Source organism: Ochotona princeps, chromosome 8 (assembly GCF_030435755.1).
Source record: "Ochotona princeps isolate mOchPri1 chromosome 8, mOchPri1.hap1, whole genome shotgun sequence".
Classification (NCBI taxonomy): Eukaryota; Metazoa; Chordata; class Mammalia; order Lagomorpha; family Ochotonidae; genus Ochotona; species Ochotona princeps.
The window spans coordinates 7,552,680-7,572,377 of record NC_080839.1 but is presented as its reverse complement, the minus strand read 5'-3'; the positions used below and the strand labels follow the sequence as shown (position 1 = coordinate 7,572,377).

General features: G+C 40.4%; 1 protein-coding gene across 1 annotated transcript; it reads left to right on the top strand.

Moving 5' to 3' along the window:
• The first annotated feature begins 1,744 nt into the window (after positions 1-1,744).
• IL1RL1 (interleukin 1 receptor like 1) lies at positions 1,745-17,889 on the top strand. Its single transcript, XM_058667468.1, has 11 exons — positions 1,745-1,955; positions 2,708-2,882; positions 3,380-3,587; positions 5,296-5,470; positions 5,571-5,733; positions 7,102-7,173; positions 8,595-8,736; positions 8,831-8,970; positions 13,756-13,902; positions 15,445-15,612; positions 17,470-17,889. The coding sequence occupies exons 2-11, from the start codon at positions 2,822-2,824 to the stop codon at positions 17,814-17,816; spliced, it is 1,623 nt and encodes a 540-aa protein (XP_058523451.1). The 5' UTR covers positions 1,745-1,955; positions 2,708-2,821; the 3' UTR covers positions 17,817-17,889.
• Positions 17,890-19,698: the final 1,809 nt, after the last annotated feature.

Genomic DNA, 19,698 nt, shown 5'->3' with positions numbered 1-19,698 from the left:
AAAGTCAAGAAGGTCCAAAGTTGGAAGCTAGGAGTTTCCTCGAGGTCTCCCCCATAAGTGCAGAGGCTGAAGGTCCTAAGCCATCATCTACTCTCTGTTAGGCCACAAGCAGGGAGTTAGATTGGAACTGCAGCAACCGGGACATATGGAATACCCCCACCACAGGGTGGAGAGGATTAGCCTGCCCCAGTATACCACCTTTCCAAAGGCAGTTTCTGGAGAGTGAAAAGAAGGCGTCTTACGCACTTTCAAAGAGATGCCCCTTTCTCATCGCACCAGGGACCCAAGTCCTACCACCCATCACCCCATCTAATCCTCACAGCTCTGTGGTGTTCCCTCTGCTCAATGTCAGAATCCACATAAGCCACCAGAGGAGGGCCCAGGTTTGAAACAGGCTCTCAGAAATATCAAAATCAAAAGAACAGAAATTATATGATGGAGCCATCCCCAAAGGTCCCACAGGGCTGTTGCTGTAGGGTTCAAGGCTAAGGATCTATAAGGATACTGCTGTGAGAGCCAATAAAGATGCAGTAGCCCTTTACCCTGGGCCAAAAGCCAGTACTGGAAGGGTCTATTCGTTTGGGGACTGTCAGTTAAATCAGTCAGAGGGTTGAGGGGTCAGATCTGGAAGTGAATCAAGAAGTCTGAGACATTAATTCGTATATGTTCAGCAGTATTTGAAGTTGGTAGGCCTGGGTTTTTACTAGAAACTCCAAAATTGTAGCCACGGTGGTAAAAGTCCCCTGATAAAACTCTCCTCTACCAGGAATTAAAAACCCCCAACAACAGTCAGACACTGGTGACTCATGACAGGGTCAATTTCCAGAGAGTAAGACCTGAGGACACTGTGACAGGCTCCTCCCGCTCCCAACCTCTCCCCCTTCCCAAATAATAATGTGCACGTGCAAATTATCACATGCAAGGAAGCTGAGGCGAGAGACCAGTCAGGAGGCAGAATTTCCGGATGGGGAGTCAGAGTAAAGAGGCTGGTGCTTTGGGGATGATCTTCCGAAGGTTCACAGCAGTCATTTCCAGGGGGAAAATTCCCAAGGTGGATCCAGAGAGCATCCCAGAAATCTCACCCCGGAGGAAAGTCGTCCAATCAGAAATGAGCCGATGGCAAGTCAGCACTTGATTCTGCGGTGGGGAGGTGCGAGTCTGGAACTCACTCCACGAGTTTCTGATCACATTGAGGATGTGACCTGAGCCTGTGACCCTCGGGACTTCACCTGGTTGCCTGCAGGCACTTGCACCCACTGCAGCATTCTGGAAAGGACATTATAAGATGACAAGAAAGAGCAAGCGATAGGCTGTTTCGTGGCCTAGAGGGGGGAATCCTGGGAGAGCCTCCAATAATGCTGCAGCAAAATGAATGCGATGAGTCCGGGTTCAACCCTGATGTCAATGACACTTTATGAGCCCGGACAAAATGGTGAGAGTGGGGGCTGGTAGAAAGGAAGTCCACACCGCTGATGTCTCTCATTCTAGGGGTGTATGCATGTCTTTCGTCCTTATCTCCAGGGAGCTAATGTGTCACTTATACCTGAATCACCATGAAGGCAGTGGCAGTACCCCTGGAGCCCTTTCCAGTTTGCAAACTTTTGCTGAAAGCTGTATCTTATTTATTTGTTGGCAAGTGCTTGTTAGGGATTTCCATTCCTTTTTTGCACTCTCTCTCTCTTTCTCTCTCTCTCTCTCTGTGTGTAGGGTACATGCCAGCCAGGGGCTGATTGCAGTCCTAGACTCCCTTATAAGTACATGATACAGTAAGATTATTGAACAAGTCATGAATTTTGGCTGAAAATCAGATTTCAGTGTGGGTGGACACACAGGTCCTTTCAAATAGGGCAAACCGTGCCTGCTAGTGAGCAATCTGTACAGAAGGAACTAGCAGTGTTGGAGACCTCTCCACTAGCCATCCTCCTGGAGCTCATTGCCTACTCTTCTGGCATTGGGTAAGCAGGAAGCACTTCTCTAAACCTTGCAATGAGTATCAGCAACTTGTGTTTAAGAGGAATGTGCTAGCTTTGCCTTGGAATATATTAAACAATGTTTCTCTTATTTTTCTATGGGTTCAGTTCTTCCTCTGGCTTTTTACAAATAAAAGACAGACAAGAAGGGAGAGAGAGAGAGAGAGAGAGAGAGAGAGAGAGAGAGAGAGAGAGAGAGAGAGAGAAAGTATTTAATTTTTCTCCAAAGTTCAACAAGTCTTGAAGAACTTCAGTGATTCTTGGGAATAAGCCGACGCAAGGGCAGCTGTTGAAACTTGGCAATGGAGTCAGTGACAATCCCTTGGCTGAAGTTTTAGCTCTGTGATCCTTTCTTCTTGGGTGGGTTTGTCCTGCCTGTTTGCCTGTGTGTCGGAGAATGAGCTGTGTATGTGTGCAGCCAAAAAGGGGGCAGGAAGGAGAGTTATGGTTTCCTGCAACATTGCATTTCTCTAGAGTCTCCTGGGTTTTTTTTAAAAAATTATTATTATTATTTTTCTAAATAACAACTCTTTTTATTTCCCCTTAATAGTGCTTCTTTCCAGGTATTTTCAAGATAATGGTGATATACAGCTCTACAATAGCATGATCTTTAAGAGGGTTATGTGGGTTATGTAGAGTTAGCAGGGAGAAATGCAAGGAGCATGTCTGGAATTTGCTATGGTGCATATTTGTTCCTAAAAAAGACATGTTGAGGTTTGCTATAATTTCTTTTCCAGTACTTTTCCCAACTCTGGGTCCTAAGGGGCACCACCTGCTGCTTAGTGGGTGCTTACCCATCACAGCTTCTTCTTGAATAAACGCAGCACTTGCTTGTGACTGATACACCAAGAATGCCGCTGTGGATCTTGGCAGTTCTGACTATTCCTGCGTATTTGACATCAGCTTCAAGCAGTAAGTATCAGAATGAGGTCATTAGGAGAATGCTATCTCATTTCCTACTGCTTCCTTTTCAAGGTTCCAGCCAATTTGGGTATTGAAAACATTATTTTCCCCTCTCATTATATGACAAATCTACCTGGAGAGATTCTTCACGGGGACTGTATTTATATTTTAGTTTTATGTGTTTAGATACATCAGATTTTACCATGAGGTCTGCATGGAGGAGGTGTTGAAGACGTCTGTTGACTGGCACATCATTTGTTGATTCAGGCATGGCTGCTTTTCTATTGGAACAGCATGGGCGATTCAGGTTCCAATTAGCTCATTAGTCCATAACAGGCAGAGATAATTTCATAAAAGATCTCAATATTTGCTTATTTCTTTTCAAAATATATCAACGTGTGACCCACTGACATTTAATCCTTTTGAGGGGACTAATAGGAATATAGGAGTTAAGGTCTTTTCAGATATTGATTTCTGGATCTTTTAGCATTTTTTTTTTTTTGCAGGTAAACCATTCTGGGGTCTGGAAAATGAGGCTTTAGTTGTGAACTGTCCATTATCTGAGGAATATCGTCACCAAGTGGATTGGTATCACTCAGTAACTAACCAAAAAATTTCTACTGAGAAAGGAAGTCGTGTATTTTCCTCAAGATATCTTAAGTTTCTGCCTGCCCAAATCAGCGATTCTGGAATTTATACTTGTGTTATCCGAAGGTACCCGAGAAGCCACTGTGATCTTTGAAACTTCTCCCTTCCTCTAGGAGCTAGGAGTCTGAGCCACTCTCACTTCCCTTCCTCTTGTAATCAGTTCTGGGACAGTTGAATGTCTAAAGTAATTTGACAAAACAAATACATCTAGGAACACTACCAGGGTAAGGTTTAGGTGGCTGTGAGCTGGCTGTGTTCATTTGGAATTACAGGAATTAAATGTAGAATACTTCAAAAAAGACTCTGATTTCCTAGTGTCTGAGAGAACGGAGAGTAATTGTTCACTTTTCGTAGGAAATAAGAAGAAATCAGCAAAAACAAAAACAAAGAGAAAATCTCAATGGCCTTTGCCTATGGTAGGCTTGAACTAGGGCCATGAGCCATGCCTTAAAACTTGTTAATTTAAAGAAGATTACATGGAGTTGTGGGTATACCAATTACGTATTCAGAATATACAGTATTAATGTTTTGATTTTCTGCTAAGATTGGGTCCAGCAAAAATGTCAGCTGAATTACATGAAAAGGAAGGATAGATGCAGTTAAGTGTCTAGGTTCTGAGACTGTAGAGCTCCAAATTCATGTTGTTCCTCTGGTTAGCTGTGTGATGTCAGTGTGCTACTTCTCTGCCCCGAATCTCTGATCCCAAGTTTCCTCTTCTGAAGAATTCATATCACATCATATCAAAAGTTCATGGAAATTGGGACTGAAAGGTCAGTTTATTCTAGTGAAAAAATATTTTAAAACCCACGAGTAGATTTTCATAAAGTTTTTGGAAATCCTTCATATCGTAATGTTATTTGCCTTAAAGCACACTTGTGAGAATAAAATGAAGAGAACTTACTGGTATAAGTGGTACACAGAAAATAGTCAATAGTTGCTATCTTTTCACATAAGCTGATGGTGCTACAGTTGATGTAGTGTGTAAAGAAATGGTGATAGAGGCACTTTTAGGATTCCCAAAGTGGTTATGTCCTAGTAGAAGAGTAACACAAATATTTGAAACATTACGATTTAGTGGTCATTTTTAAATTTAACTTTTGTTTATTCATTTTTGAAATTTATTTTATGATGTAGATCCATAGGCTCTGGGACTTCCCCTTCCCCTTCTTTTCCCTATATTATTATAATAATATAGTCTTTCAAAAACAGTCATAAACCCATCATTCTGCTGTTTAAGTGTATCTTAATTTTGTAGGTATGGACAATGGCAGAGAGTCCATAAGATATATTTGATGGTGTCATTGGGAGTGCATTTTTAATTGAAAGTAGAGATGTAGACTGCATTGTATCTTCCGTCTCTATATGGATAGTTTCTATTATACAGTTTATCTATATGACTATATGTACATGCATGTTTACCTATGTATCTATTGATATCATATTTTGCATGAAGGTTGCCTTATAACAAACAAAAACAATGTATGATATTTGTCCTTTGAGTGTAATAGTCTGTAATTGGGACCATTTTGTTACAAATGGTAGAATTTCAAATTTTTTTAACAGCTGAGTAGTATTTCATAGAGTAGATAAACCACAGTGTGTCTATCCACTCCTCTTTCGATATGCATCTGCATTGTTAAAACAAAAGAAAAACCTAAAACTATGCAAACGTGTTTTATAGGATAAAAGTGACATTAAGGAAAAATTGTAGTTGTATTAACCTATTTGAAAATGCTAAATTACTCTTCTTTAATGGTTTTATTCATTTTAATAGCCCCACTTTCAATGGTACGAACTATGTTAATGTCACCATATATAAAAGACAACCAGATTGCAGAATTCCAGATGACTTTATGTATTCAACAGTAAGTGTATCAGAAAAAAGTCCCCGAATAAGTTGTCCTAGATCTGATTTCTACAATTGGACAGCACCTCTTGAGTGGTTTAAGGTAAAGGAGGGGGGGTTTGAAGGGAAACAACTGAAGATGACATATTGAAAATAGATTATAGTGAAGACATCCTGAAAAAAGAATGGAATTTTTATTTCAGAATTGTAAAGCCCTGACTGGACCAAAATACAATGTGTACAGCACATATTTGCTCATTGAAAATTTGACAAGTGACGATGCTGGGGATTACACATGTAAACTTTTGCACAATGAAAATGGAGCCAAATATATTGTGACAGCCACCAGGTCGCTCTATGTGAAGGGTATGTCTTTAACTAAATATGCTATTTGGAGAAAGATAAAGTAGGGAGAAGCTTGCGCTTTTGGTTGAGTTTTCTCTACTGCAAGTTCCTTCTTGACACTTCTTCCTACTCGATATTGTATTGTACAAAGACAACTTCTGTACACACTTGCAAGTTTCAAGAAGCATATGGGAGAGATGACATGACCAACCTGAGGATACCTACATTCCTTCATTCACAATTTAGTTTTCTGAAGATGCAGTGGTCTGAATTACTAAAGGAGTTTACCATTTTCAAGATTAAATACTGTAATTTGTGGTGGGTTGGTTCTAAGATCCTGCACAAATATCAAAATAATTGAATACTCAATTCCTTATTTTTTAAAAAGTGCTGTAATATTGGCACACGACCAATATAAATCCTATCCTATACTTGCAATGGTCTGTAGCTTATTTATGATATCTAATACAATGTAAATGTCGTTGTGAATAGTTGTAATATTGTATTGAGAGAACTAAGGAAAAGGCTGTTCTGGTTCAATACAGACACAACTCATTTTTCTTGAATACTTTTGACCATGGTTGACTGAACCTATGGCTGTGGAACTGGAGGAGACAGAGTGCTGAGATGGATTATCATGTGGTACAGAATGCAGAGTGGGTTTCAGTTTAGTAAATCATGCTTTAAACTTGGCCAATGGTCTCAAGTTGATTGATTGATTCTAAAACAAACAAACAAAAAATCTTTTAAAAAAAAAGATTTATTTATTAATTTTTGGAAAGTCAGATTTACAGAGAAGAGGAGAAACAGAATGATCTTCCATCCACAGGTTCACTCCCCAAGTGGCTGCAACGGCAGGAATTGCACCAGCACGGGAGACCTTGGGGATGCTCCTGGCTTTGGATCAGCTTGGCTCCAGCTGTTGCGCCCACTTGGGGAATGAATCATTGGACAGATGATCTTCCTCTCTGTTTCTCTTCCTCTCTGTATATCTCATTTTCTGACAAAAGTAAATAGATCTTTAAACAAATAGTATCAAAGAACATCAAAAGTGGTGAGAGTGTTAGTGTGAGTTCCTCAAAAAGTTCATGGAAAAATTGGACAAAAACAGATAAGCTTATTTTGTTGCAAAGTATTTTAAGTCCATGCTTAGTTTTCCATGATAGATATGTTCCACAAACTTTCTGAAGTCTCCTGTTTAAATATGGTTTATTTTGTGTGTGTCCATGGGTGTGCATACGTGTTGGTGTGTGGTTTGTTGATAGGATTTATTGCCGGGGTGATTTGGAAACATTGCTGTGAAATAGGAGAGAAATATGAAAATGCAAGCTTTATAGTGATGATCATTTAATAACTTGTTTAATATTTGTGTTCCTTTTTGTTTTTAAGGAATTCAAGGCTTTCCTGTGTTTCCAGTGATTAGAGCTCCTCCAAACAACGAAACGAAAGAAGTTGAACTAGGTAAGAAAATTTGAAAAATGCCGTAGATGTGATCTGGGAAGTCTTTGCATATGTTCCTTGTTCTGCATTTGCCTAGTGTAGGGTCAGACAGTTAGCAGCAGGGACCCTGAGCACTGACCAAGATGACGGTGCAGAAGCACTGGCTTCAGTCACGTGCTGCTGCTAGGAGCCCCATCACAGCAATATGCCACATTTACCTTGGCAATGCATTTGGGAAATCACGGTCCTTTCTTCAGTGCATCTCATTTCATTCTTTCTATCTAGAAGGTACATGCTGGTCCTACTTTGCTTGTAAGGAACCTTAGGCCCAGAAATGACAAATGATTATGGATCACCAAGGAACAGAGATGAGAACATGGGCTTTCTGACTGTTTCCACATCTGTGTTTCCCAGTTCCCACCAAAATGAGACACAACACAAAATTCTCAGCTTCTAAAACCAGAGAGCATATGATGGGCCCCTTCCCTCCCTCTTGGCCATCTGTAGCCATTAACTCCACCATACTTTCTGACATATTTTCTGTCCACTGCTAAGTGATACTTGTCACACTCTTCCCTAAATTTGTCCATGTTGTTCCTCCTTCATTTGTCTCAAAACTAAGCTCAAATATCCCCCACCTTGGAGCAGTCCCTCAATGCCATCCTCCATCCTACTGAAGAGCATGATCAAATCCAGGCACCATTCACTATGCAATCAGACAACTACACTCCCTACCATTTTCCTGTGGCCTCCTTCATCGCTTGTGCATCCTTTCACCACAGTACTGGAGTCACATGCGTTCTAGTACTTGTTTATAGCATCACAAGCTCTCCAGAGACTCTACACTCACCATTCCTCTTCAGCTCGCCAACCCTTAACACTGTATATGATTTCTGCAGGGAACTGAGTGCTGAGGAAGGGAGCATTCAATACACATCTACACAAGAAAACAGCCCATAGGCTTTCAGTTCTGGAAGGAGGAAGGCACAGGTTGAAGGAGTTAGGATGGAATGCCTGAGGTAAAGCACGGCTATGCTTCCACATCTAACCGATGGAGATTCAGCAGCAGTTCAGCAGGAGGAGGAAGCTAGGGAAGAGAGTTCAACGCACTCCAATTCCTAGTAAAGGGAAACCCTATGTGAAAATACAGAGCTGGTTAAGCCACAACCGTTAGCTTCCTTAGTTTCCTCTACAGGTGAGTGGGTGGTAGGATTTGAGCTTATAGCTTAGCAGTGAGTGAAATGAAGAAATTGGAGAAGGGAGGAAGAAATAACATGAGGACATAGGTCGATAAGGGTGCCAGAAAAGAGGAGGGGAAATGGAAGTCTTTGCATGGCACACACTAGATATTCATCAAAGCTTTTTTTTTTTCACAATAAGTGAAATTCAGTACAGTTGGCACAATGGGATTTTATTGGTGACTGTTTTTCTTTCCCATTTAGGAGAAACAGCAACCTTAACTTGCCACGCTTGTTTTGGGAAAGGCATTCAGAAGGATACTATGGTCCAGTGGCACATTAATGGATCTGAAGTGGAAAATTTTAATGAAGAAAGAATCCAAGAGGTGGAAAGATCAAATGAAAGGTATTCTTATGTCGCATGTAAACTATTCCCTTTCCTTCCCTCGCGTTGCCTGCACCGGTAACATTTCAATGACAAATTGTCTTCTCACTTTCAGCAATGAAATGGCCTGTCTCAGTGTGGTCTTAAGAATAACTGATGTCAAGGAGACAGATTTATCACTGAATTTTGAATGTATTGCCCTGAATCGTGCTGGTATAAGAACTCACACCACAAGATTAAGAAGGAAAAAGCCAAGTAAGGAATGTTTCTGAGCCCCGGGTCTTCAGAGTTTGTAGTGACAACTGGAAGTTGCAATCATTTTCTTTGGTCATGTAGGTTGATATTTAGTCCCAAGGGACCCATCAAGATGACAGACATGTGCCTCTCTTCTTGGGAACATTAATTACTTGCAATACGCTCCTCTCTGCTTTTTCTGTTTGCTTCTCTCCCACTTTGCTTCTTCTTCCTGTAGGTTTCCTATAGCCTCTTCCTCCTCCTCTGTGACATTGTCTTCAGCAATCCACTGCTTCCTGGAGATTTTCCTACATTTTTTTTTTTTTATCTCACTAGCTCCCTGCTTTGCTGTATGTGAAATAAAGCATACCAGTAGGAAAACAAACATGTTCTCTTGTTCCATTATATAACTTTTAAGACATGTGACCTCGCATGTTTTCTTTTACTTATTTTGGTCATAATGAAGGCATCCTTCCATGGTGAGGACAGTAAAATGGACAAAAAGAAAGTATTCCAAAAAGTTATTCAACTACCGCCCATTTCAGAGAATCTTAGATGCATTTCATAAGAAGACATGCACTGGTTATTCAAGTTATTACATTTAGCTGAAACTTGGGAGAAGTTGAGTAGTTTAGTCCATATCTTACATGTTATTCTAGCAGTTCAGGGTCCACCTTCTCTGGGGAACCTTCTTTGACCACTGTTTTGGTGTATATTCATGTATAGCATCGCATCTCCATTGTTAAACCATCACACTGTCTTGCCAAGGCAGTTGGCTCAAGAAGACTGTCAACTCCTTGAGGGGAGAGATAGCCAAGTTACTCATTACAGTCTGTCCCGCATTGCCTGGCTTAGCATGTGCTCAATAATGCTCATTGAGTGAATAAACAAAAACACAACAAAGTTACCAATATAATAGCTTTGATCCATTTCTATGCCTAACACAGAAGTACTTAATATAGAAGCACTATTCCATACTGATGCTTGGTCCTTTCCACGTACATTGAAAAGCTGAATTACTTATAGCTTCCATGTGATTTCATTTGTATCTAGCCTTTTAATGACATCATGAATTTCACACAACATAATCTAGAGATATGAAACTGACTTCAATGAAATCAGGATCCAAAAGCAACAGTAAAATCATGTACATATCCTTGTGATTTTTGTGGCCACTATGCCTAGACAACAGTCCTAGTAGGGCAAGATTGGATCTCCCCATCCTGGGTGTATCTCTGTAGTGAAAGAGAGTTATATTCTGAGTTCACACCCCTATTCAAGACAAGGCCCAGCTTCATTTGAGTAAGGCCACAGAGGCCTTACTGATGATGTAGGATTGAGGGTTCAAGGAAGGTAGACCACTAGTTTGACAGGGTCAATCTTTGCCATAGGTGCTGCTTTAACATTTTCCTTGTTTTAATTTCAACATTAACTTCTGATTTATAATTTTACTAAAACACACAAAGCCCTGACTCACATGGTTTGGAGTGCCAATCCAGTTTTTGAGAACCAATTTCATTCACCACTAGATGACCACGGATATTCTGCTAGAGCTGTCTCTGGGGGGTAGTGGACATAGTGGGTCCAGCAGGGAGGGGGAGACCATTGTCCCCACTGCTTTCCAGGCAACAGTTCTGTGGCGTTATCCTTGTATTTTGCTTACATTATCACTCACAAATGTTCTCTAGTTGCTTCTGTTTGGGAATTACCTGTGTATCTCTGTGTCACATATATTGGGTGATTTTTGTCTTTCTAAATATTTGACTCTCACCTGCTGTTTTTTTTTCCTCAAGTGAACATGTTTACACTCTGTTTCAACAAATGCATAAATATCTGTTGCTATTGGATTATTGCTGATGCCCATTCTGAAATTGCAACTTTTCTTCAATTTCCAAAGCAGAATCTTAGAAAGCTATTTCTGTATGTTATTAAATAAATATTTGATGCTCTCTTAACTGGTACTACACATTTATTCTTTGTTTTCTACATGCCATACCCTGTGTAACTATTTTACACTTAAATTTCTCATCTATCGCATAATAATCCATGAAGGAATAAAAGATACATGGTTGCACTCATTTAATTTTATAAATGAAGCAAACTTAAAGAGAATGGAATAAGTTCAGTACTGTGTAGTTCAAAGATTCAAAGACAGGCAGCATTTTCTTGTTTAAAAATACTTAATGATCATACTTAGAGCTTAGTTATCTCATCATACCCAGGAATTATCTACATATTATTTATCCTAGCCTCAACACTTGGGAAGATGTCAAACTTCAATTTTCATTAACATCTTGGATCAACTTATTCTCTTCAGGTGAAAATGAGCAGCCATCAGCATGGCTACGTGCCAATAATCCTTCAAAGAAGTAAACATTCCCAATGTGCGCCTATACAGGATTTTATTTTTATTTATTTTACTTTAAGATATATTATTATTTGGGGCCCAGCACAGTGTTCTAGTGGGTAAAGTCCTCTCCTTGAATGTGCCAGGATCTCATATGGGTGCCAGTTATAATTCCAGTGGCCCCACTTAATCCCGCTCCCTGCTTGTGGCCTGGGAAAGCAGAGAAGGATGGCCCGAAGCTTTGGGATCCTGCAGCCACTTGGGAGACCTGGAGGAAGTTCCTGGCTCCTGGCTTCAGATAGGCGTAGCACCAACCATTGTGGTCATTTCTGGAGTGAATCACCTGACAAAAGATCTTCCTCTCTCTCTCTCCTCCCTGCATATCTGACTTTGCAATAAAAATAAACAAATCTTTTTAAAAAGAGATACATTATTGTTTGAAAGATGCAGGCATAGAAAGAGCGACAGACAGAGGCAAATACCTATAAACAAGTACCATCTCTTGGCTTATTCCCTAACTGCCCACGACAGCAGGCACTGGGCTAAGCTAAGCTAGGAATCAAAGGCTCCATCTGGGACTGTCCCTTGGAAGGCAGGGCCCCCAACCATTGGATTTATCACATGTTGCCTTTCCTGGGAACTAACACTGGAAGCTGGAATTGGTAATAGAGCCAAGACTCAAACCCAGACACTCTAATTTGGAATTAAGTGATGTCATGACTTCTGAGCCAAATGTCCAAGCCAGATTACAATATTGGACAGAGTGATCTCAAGAAGACTTCTGTTGAAATAATTTAGTTAGTTATGTCATTTAAATTGATGACAGTATAGATAGTAAGTTCTTAATTTCCAGTTTTCTTTCTGTCTTTAGATTACTTGACCATTCTTGATTTCATGATGTAGGACTCTCGGAGAGCTAATGAACTTCCAAAGATGCTGCAGACATTTACAAAGATCAGCCTTCAATTTCCTGTGAAAATCAGGAGCCCAGACATTGAAGAAAATGAAAAAGAAATAGATAGCTAATTCCTATTTGAGATTCTTCTCACCTTGATCTTTAACTGGGACTATTTCTAAGATAAGACAGCTGACAATTCTAAAGAGGGAACTAAATCTGAAACACCACAACATTCCTTAAATAATCACAGTTTACTTGCACATGTCTGTTGCAAGTCCTTGGTTTGATTTGATGCATGTCTTGTGAGCCAAGCCTCCATGGAATGAAGTTCAGGGATGGCCAGTTAGGGATCACTATAACAGAAGGAAGTGAGATGTATAAGATTTAGAAGCCAATTAAGTGATTTTCCCATCAAATATGATTTAGACCATAATTCTCGCTCCTTCCTTGCTCTGTATACTCTCACACCTTAAAAGCAATAATACCCCATATCTATTGACTCCTTCCCTTTTAATGCATTTTTAATTTTTTAAAAAATTTATTTTTATTGGAAAAGCAGATTTACAGAGAGAAAGATCTTCCACCCACTGGTTCACTCCCAAAGTGGCCACAATGGTTGGAGCTGAGCTGATCCAAAGCCAGGAGCCAGGAGCTTCTTCCAGGACTCCCATGTGGGTTCAGGGTTCCAAAGCCCTCTACTGCTTTCCCAGTCCACAAGCAGGGAGCTGAATGAGAAGAGGAGCAGCTGGGATATAAACTGGTGCCCATATGGGATCCCCAGTGTGCAAAGTGAGGATTTAGCCACTAAGTTATTGCACCCAGACCCGCTCATTCCCTTTAATGTCCCCACCATAAGCCTTGCCAATTGGTTCTCCTTGTCCATGAATTGGAACCTCCTTAACTTACTTTTCAAGTTCATCTTAATCTGAGTGCCACACACTTTATGCTTCTACTATCAGATCAATCTTAGAAGAAAATCACATTCATTTTTAATTCCCCATCTAACACTCTCCTCTAGTCTTTAAAACTATTACAATGATGCTAAAATATCTTAGCTAGGGTTCCAGGTTGGGCCAGAAGCCAGCCCTAACCAATTTTCTTCATCATACTTCCCAGGATGTCCCCAAATTGGTTTATAGCACTTCCTTAGAAACACATTTCTATCTCTGCAGTTTGTTTTACAGCATCCTCTCTGGCCAGGTGGGTTCATTTCTCTGATATCCATCAATAAATCTGTTAAGGGTCTCCTCTTGCAGGAAGTCTCCCATGACCAGTCTAGGATGGAGTGAACTTTCTTTCTAAAATCCTGTGCCAGCTACAATAGTGACTTTATAACCACCCTAGTTAGGTTCATCCCAACACCTAGCTTGGTGTAGGGGTTCAAGAAATGTTAATTTCTTGGTCCTTAAAGCAGCCACACAAATTCCAAGCAGGTATCTTTTGGGGAAGTCTTTTCCTCTCCCAGTGGAGGCCTGCATCCTTGTATTTGTTCCTGTTGTCTTATTGTAATATATTTAGTAATAATATTCATTTTCTACCTCTTCCTTTATCTTCTTAATAGCTGATCATCAGAGCACCTACTATCTAGTTGCGGGGTGTAGTACATTGTTAATGCTAATAACTTTCTCGGTGGTTATGCTAAAAGTATTCTGGATTGAGGTGATTCTTCTTTGGAGAGATACATTTAGACCATACAAAACTAGGAATGGTAAGTAGAAAGATTCAAGCTTTTCCTCTTAAAAAAAACCCTTAATGAGTATTACTTAATATCATAAGAGTTATGGTGCCAAATCTAGAATCCATTTTGCCTGCTAACATTGCCAGCAAACAGTGTTTTCATGTTATACAGAGGTGGTTTTCCATTCTTGTGGTCCTGGAGTTCATCTTAGTAGCACCATTTTTCTCCCTGTTAGGATAATCTTCCATCTAAATCCCCAATAAAAGATTCTGCCTCAAGTTTAGAAATGTTTAACTATTTAGGAAAATGTATTGGAAAGGTTTTAGGAAAATAAGCATAGTAACAAAATTTCTCCTCTCTTTTGGATAGGCACAAATTGGGCAGGTTGGTCAGAATGCAGGTGCCTGTTGCCTGAAACCCCATTCCAGAGAAAGCCTCACCTTTGCATGTAAATGTTACATGAGTGCAGATAGTTCTGCTGGTAACTGTAGAAAACAGTTTTTCAAGGGAAGGAAGATACGTGTTAGAGTTTCCACATGGAGTGCATTTGTGACCAATTTATGTGAGATTTCAGATCCATTAGGGAATTCTACTCCTTGACACTATCAAGCTTTAGCACTGTAGCTTTTCCCAGGGAGGAGAAGGAGTACTCCCAGATACACGGGCTTGCCTTGATGGATTCAGTTGCCCATGTCAAACTGTGGTTTAAAAATAGCAATTAAATGTTCAAAAAATAGAATAATCCTTTAGTTTTCAGCGGCTCACACATCTGAGGAATGTGAGGAAATCTTATGTCAGCATACCCTACCCCATTCTGCTCTGCCTGCCTATAAAATGCCAGTCATCTCTGTCCAGTGTATCCATACCTGCCTACTTGTCACGTAGTGAGTGTCTCAGATTAAAGATTGACTCTGGTGGTATCACTTTGCTTGCTGTGTTCAGGTAACCTCCACTTGATTCAATAATGGCACCGAAGAACAGCAGTAGTAATGTTTGTAATATTATCATAGACCATTTTTGTAGCTCTTCTATGATATTTTTCTTTTAGTTAATCCCTTACTGTGCCTGATTTGTAAATTAATCACTGTCACAAGTATGTATAGATAGGATGAATCATAGTGTATACAGGATTTTGCACATTCTGTGGTTTGGGGGCAACTCTGAGGGGCATCTTGGAATGTATTCCTCATGGATACGACAAGAACTACTGTAGGGGGGAGAGCGAAAGATGCAACGGATATCTACAGAAGTCTCCTGCCGACTATGAACTCATACTAACAGATTAGTAACCAAGCTAGACAATATGGTCAGAATTTTGCTGGCCAGATTTTTGCTTAGTCTCTTATTAGTCAGCCTGAGATACTGAAAAAGAAGAGGACTTCAGGACCAAGACTGTGGCTTTCTGATTTTTGTGGCACTGGAAAATTGTTATCACTCCTTGATTCTACAATACTCCAGAAGATGGGATACCTTCACCTGAACCATAAAACTTGGCAAGAGATATCTATTAGAACTCAACTGAGAGTTTTTTAAACCAAGTAATGAAGTTGTGCATCTTGATTTCATTTTCAGATGGAAAGCTCTATGATGCTTACATTATATATCCACGTAACTACCAGTGTTGGTCAGAGGAGGCCAGCTCTATGGAAACTTTTGTTCATCAGATCATGCCTGACATTCTTGAGAATAAATGCGGATATAACTTATGCATTTATGGGAGAGATCTGCTACCTGGAGAAGGTAAAGCTACCAATATGCACTAGTGACACAAATTCATGCCTTTTACAAGGTTATGAGCTGGATGGGCCTAGCCCTGCAGGTGGATGAAAAATTGTGTTTACTATCTTGCAGACCTTAAGATCAAATATTTTAAATACTTTAAATCTCGTCACTGTTTTCAGGACAAGATCTACACATTGCTATCAGTGACATGAAGCCAGGCAGGGGTCTTTTGAACAATGGATTTATCAACATTGCTGAATTTCTACTTTGTTTCCATGTTCTCCTTTAGGACAATTCTATGACTTCTAGAAATTTCCATTAGGAAGGTTTAAAAGAGGATTTAAAACTCAATTCAGGTCTTCTATTTAAGTAGCATGAATCTGATTAATTGAGCCCTCAGTGCTGTCCAACCCGCTCGCTCCTCCCACCCCCCGCCCGTGAGCCTGTATTGGCAGCAAGCTGGTGTCAGGAGCTGAAGCTGGGAATCCAACCCAGCTACTCCAACACAGGACAAAGGTTTTTGAAATTGCAGCTTAACTGCTAGACCAAATACCTTTTTCTAGGTTAGTATTTTAAACTTATATTCCTACTAAAATGGGAGAGGATATTCAGGTGCCTACAGATTTAAACGAAAACTGAAAAAGTCAGTTCACTTTACTCTGGTGTATGTAGGAGTGCTGACAACCTGCTAATGGCCAGGACACTGAAGAAGTGTAAAATTTAAGAAGATATGATCCAGTTCTTTTCCCAGAGCTCTCCTTGGCCACCAAAGGAAAGAAACTAATAAGCAATAGTCTTACACGCTTCATTAAGCTACAAGACTGCTCAGCATCCTTCAGGGGCTCCTATCGGGTCATACTGTGCTCAACATTTGCCCACACACTCCTACTTTTTCTCGATCCATCAACCTAATTTCTTGTTACCCCTTCCCAAGCCAAATTCAGAGGCCAGCCCTCTGGTGCTCTAATCTCCTAATCCTCATTGTCCAACAATGTAGTCATTTGAAACATTTCCTTACTTCTCCCCAGTGTATGTCCTCTTGCCTTTCCTCAACCGAAATAAAATGCAACCCAACAGGACACATTGAAGTTCATTCTATCCTTGGCCAAAGCAGCTTTTAAATTCTTATTCCAGTTGTCTTCCAAATTTGAGCCTTTTAATCCACACAACAGCCTCCTCCATTCAGGCTGCCTCCTGACACAAGTCACCTTTTGGTTTTAGGTTATGTTCTTTTCCCCATTTCAGATTACATGTATTTGCAGATTTCACCTACTACTCTAAGAATACCTTGAGTGGTTTTGTTTCCTTAACTTGCTTCACTTCCTGCTATGGCAGAGAACCAGGTACTTCACAGGTTCCTCAGTCTACCCAGAAGCAATTGGATTCACTGTGGAGTGGAATGGAGGCTATCCTTCCTTAAGATTTTCCTATCCAGATCAAATCAGAATGTAGGGGGAGGTTTATGTAAATCCAGGCCTTTCCCTAGAGATTTGGTCAGTTCGGAGGGGCAAGGCTTCCTGAATTTGCACTCCTTCAATTGGTAAGATGCTTTAATACAAGCAAGCAAATGTTTTATACAGATAGTGTACTAAGGAAATGCGATCTTGGTGAACTCAGATCCTAAGTGTCCCACGAAATGGTAGGCCAAGTATCTGGACATCCTCCCTGTCTCAGGACAGACACTGAGCCTGATACTCTGATGATGAAAGGAGTGAACACAAAGTCAAGTCCTCCACCCAAGTACATTTCCACTTTTCTGAGCAAGTGACTTGGGCAGTGTCAGAATCTCACACCAGATCCTCAATAACACTGATGAGCAAAGCACTGGACTTAAAAAAAAAATGACAGGAAATCTTCATTTGCTTGGATTACCAGATGCAGCCACAGCAGTGGAATCCAGCATACAAAAGAGCAGGCGGCACATTTTCATCCTGACTCCTCTCATCGTGCACAGTAAAGAGTTTGCCTACGAGCAGGAGATCGCCCTGCACAGCACCCTCATCCAGAATGACTCCAAGGCGATTCTTATTGAAATGCAGGCTCTGGGTGAGTCAGACATACAGCAGACTGTGGAACTGCAGGACTCCCTCAAGCACCTGATGAAAGTGCAGGGAACCATCAAGTGGAAGGAGGAGCATGCTGCTAAGAAACAACCTCTCAAGTCCAAATTTTGGAAGCATGTCCGGTACCAAATGCCTGTGCCAAGCAAATTGCCCAGTTAGACTTCCAGGAGAACTTCCTGAGGGGTCCAGGGTAACAGGGTTTGCTTTCATGAATGGATGCTTCTGAGTCTGAGAACTCTGTGTTGCTTTTTAATATATATGTATAGTAAAAAAAAAAAAAATCAGAGATCTGAAACCACAGTGATTTGTAGAGCAAAACTGTAACCAAGAAGATACAGCCAGAAATCTCTGAAGGACTTTATACTTGACAAAAGGCAATACATTTCTAGAAAGAAACTGTTTGCCATGTCACCTTTCACCCCCATGGTTGTCTAATGGTTTTGAAGCCAGCAGGTCTTATATGACCACTGGATATTCTTGAACATGAAAGACTCTGTGCTCTAAGATCAGCAGAATTGAAAGTTGGAAAGGTCCTGGCTCCCTGTTGTTAATGGTGAGTATCATGAACGTCATTGAACTTGCTGGCATTGGGCTTCTTTTCACTTTGTAAAAACAGATCCTTCTCTGTTTAGCTAATTTTTTTGCTTTGTTATTACTCATAACTGAACATATGATATGTAATGAAACTAAGTTTTCCTATTGTAGGCGTGCCTTACAAATTATCAAGTTAGTAAAAAAAACTGTTAAATATGCATTTATTGTAAACTTTTGCAAATTGATCCGTGAATGTTCTTAGACATTGTTAAATCTTCAGATTGACAAACATTGATTTACTGGAACAGTCTGTTTTTAAATGTTACAATATCCTGTGTAAATGGTTTATGAATGTGATTGAGGCATCAGAAATGCTCTGCATTGAGAACTTGAACTTGATTTAGCTGATGCATGTGTGAGAAATAGAAATTGCGTAATGGACTTAGAGCAGGAAAATGGCAAAAAGAGAAAAAAAAGCAATACATTTCTTGAGGGTCACTTAAAAGTTTTTATAAAGATCCCCTAGCTCCTCCCAGCTGAACTGTGCCTGTGCCAGGCTCAGAGAACTGGGGCTTGAGGTGTGGCGGTATTCAGGTACACAGCTCAGGTTAGGGCTTACCTTCACTTCCCCCCATTGCCCTTTCTGGGGCACTTCTCCCAATTCCTCATCCTGCTTTTTTTTTTCTCAGTATCAAGCTAAATTTATATGGTTAGACTCTCATGGCACCTTGAAGAACATTCTGCAGGTTGGCATTGTGACGCAGTCACCAGCAGCCCAGCAGCCCACACAGGAACCAGTTCTCATCCAGATGCTGCATTTTCCAACTAGCCTCCTGCCAATGGCCTGGGAATGCAGCAGGAGAAGGCTGAGGGCATGCGCCAGGGCCATTCACCCGGGGAAGCTGGATGAAGCTCCTGACTCCTGATGGCAGCCTGGCCCAAGGGTAGTCGGGGTAGCCATTTGGGAACTGAAGCAGCAGATGAAAGATCTCTTTTTTGTTTCTCACTTTTTCTCTGACACTTTCAAAATAAAGGAAATCTTTAGAAGAGAATACTCTGACTCATAGGGAAGAATATTCGTATACATCTTACTTCCACCCTCAGAATGTTTTTACTGTATTTTATATGCGTGAATGCTCAGCTGTATTATCCCCATGTTGTTGATTTTGTTGGACTGTCTTATTTCAGCTACCACGATGACAGAGGTTTTTGCGATTCTACATTTTGGTTCTCTTTAGTGGTAGTACTTTTCTATCACAGTGACAGAAACATTTATAGAAGACCTGAAAATAAAAGAACAAAATAATAAAAATGGTCCATATAAAAATCATATTACATTTATTCTGCTAAGTTTGCTTCTCATTCAAAACATTTTAATTATATTTATGTATACTGTTTGCATCCCTGAGATTATGCTGTATGAACTTCTGCCTTCTCTTTCTAGACAATATTATAATAAAAATGTTTGGTATGTCATTGAACATTTCCATCTGATGGGTCTGTTATA

Bases quoted from the DNA above. Each gene is read 5' to 3' on its own strand.
- IL1RL1 (XM_058667468.1), top strand. From the start codon at position 2,822: ATGCCGCTGTGGATCTTGGCAGTTCTGACTATTCCTGCGTATTTGACA. The intron at 8,737-8,830 runs GTATTCTTATGT...TCTCACTTTCAG, and splicing joins GTGGAAAGATCAAATGAAAG to CAATGAAATGGCCTGTCTCA. The intron at 15,613-17,469 runs GTAAAGCTACCA...TTGGATTACCAG, and splicing joins AGATCTGCTACCTGGAGAAG to ATGCAGCCACAGCAGTGGAA.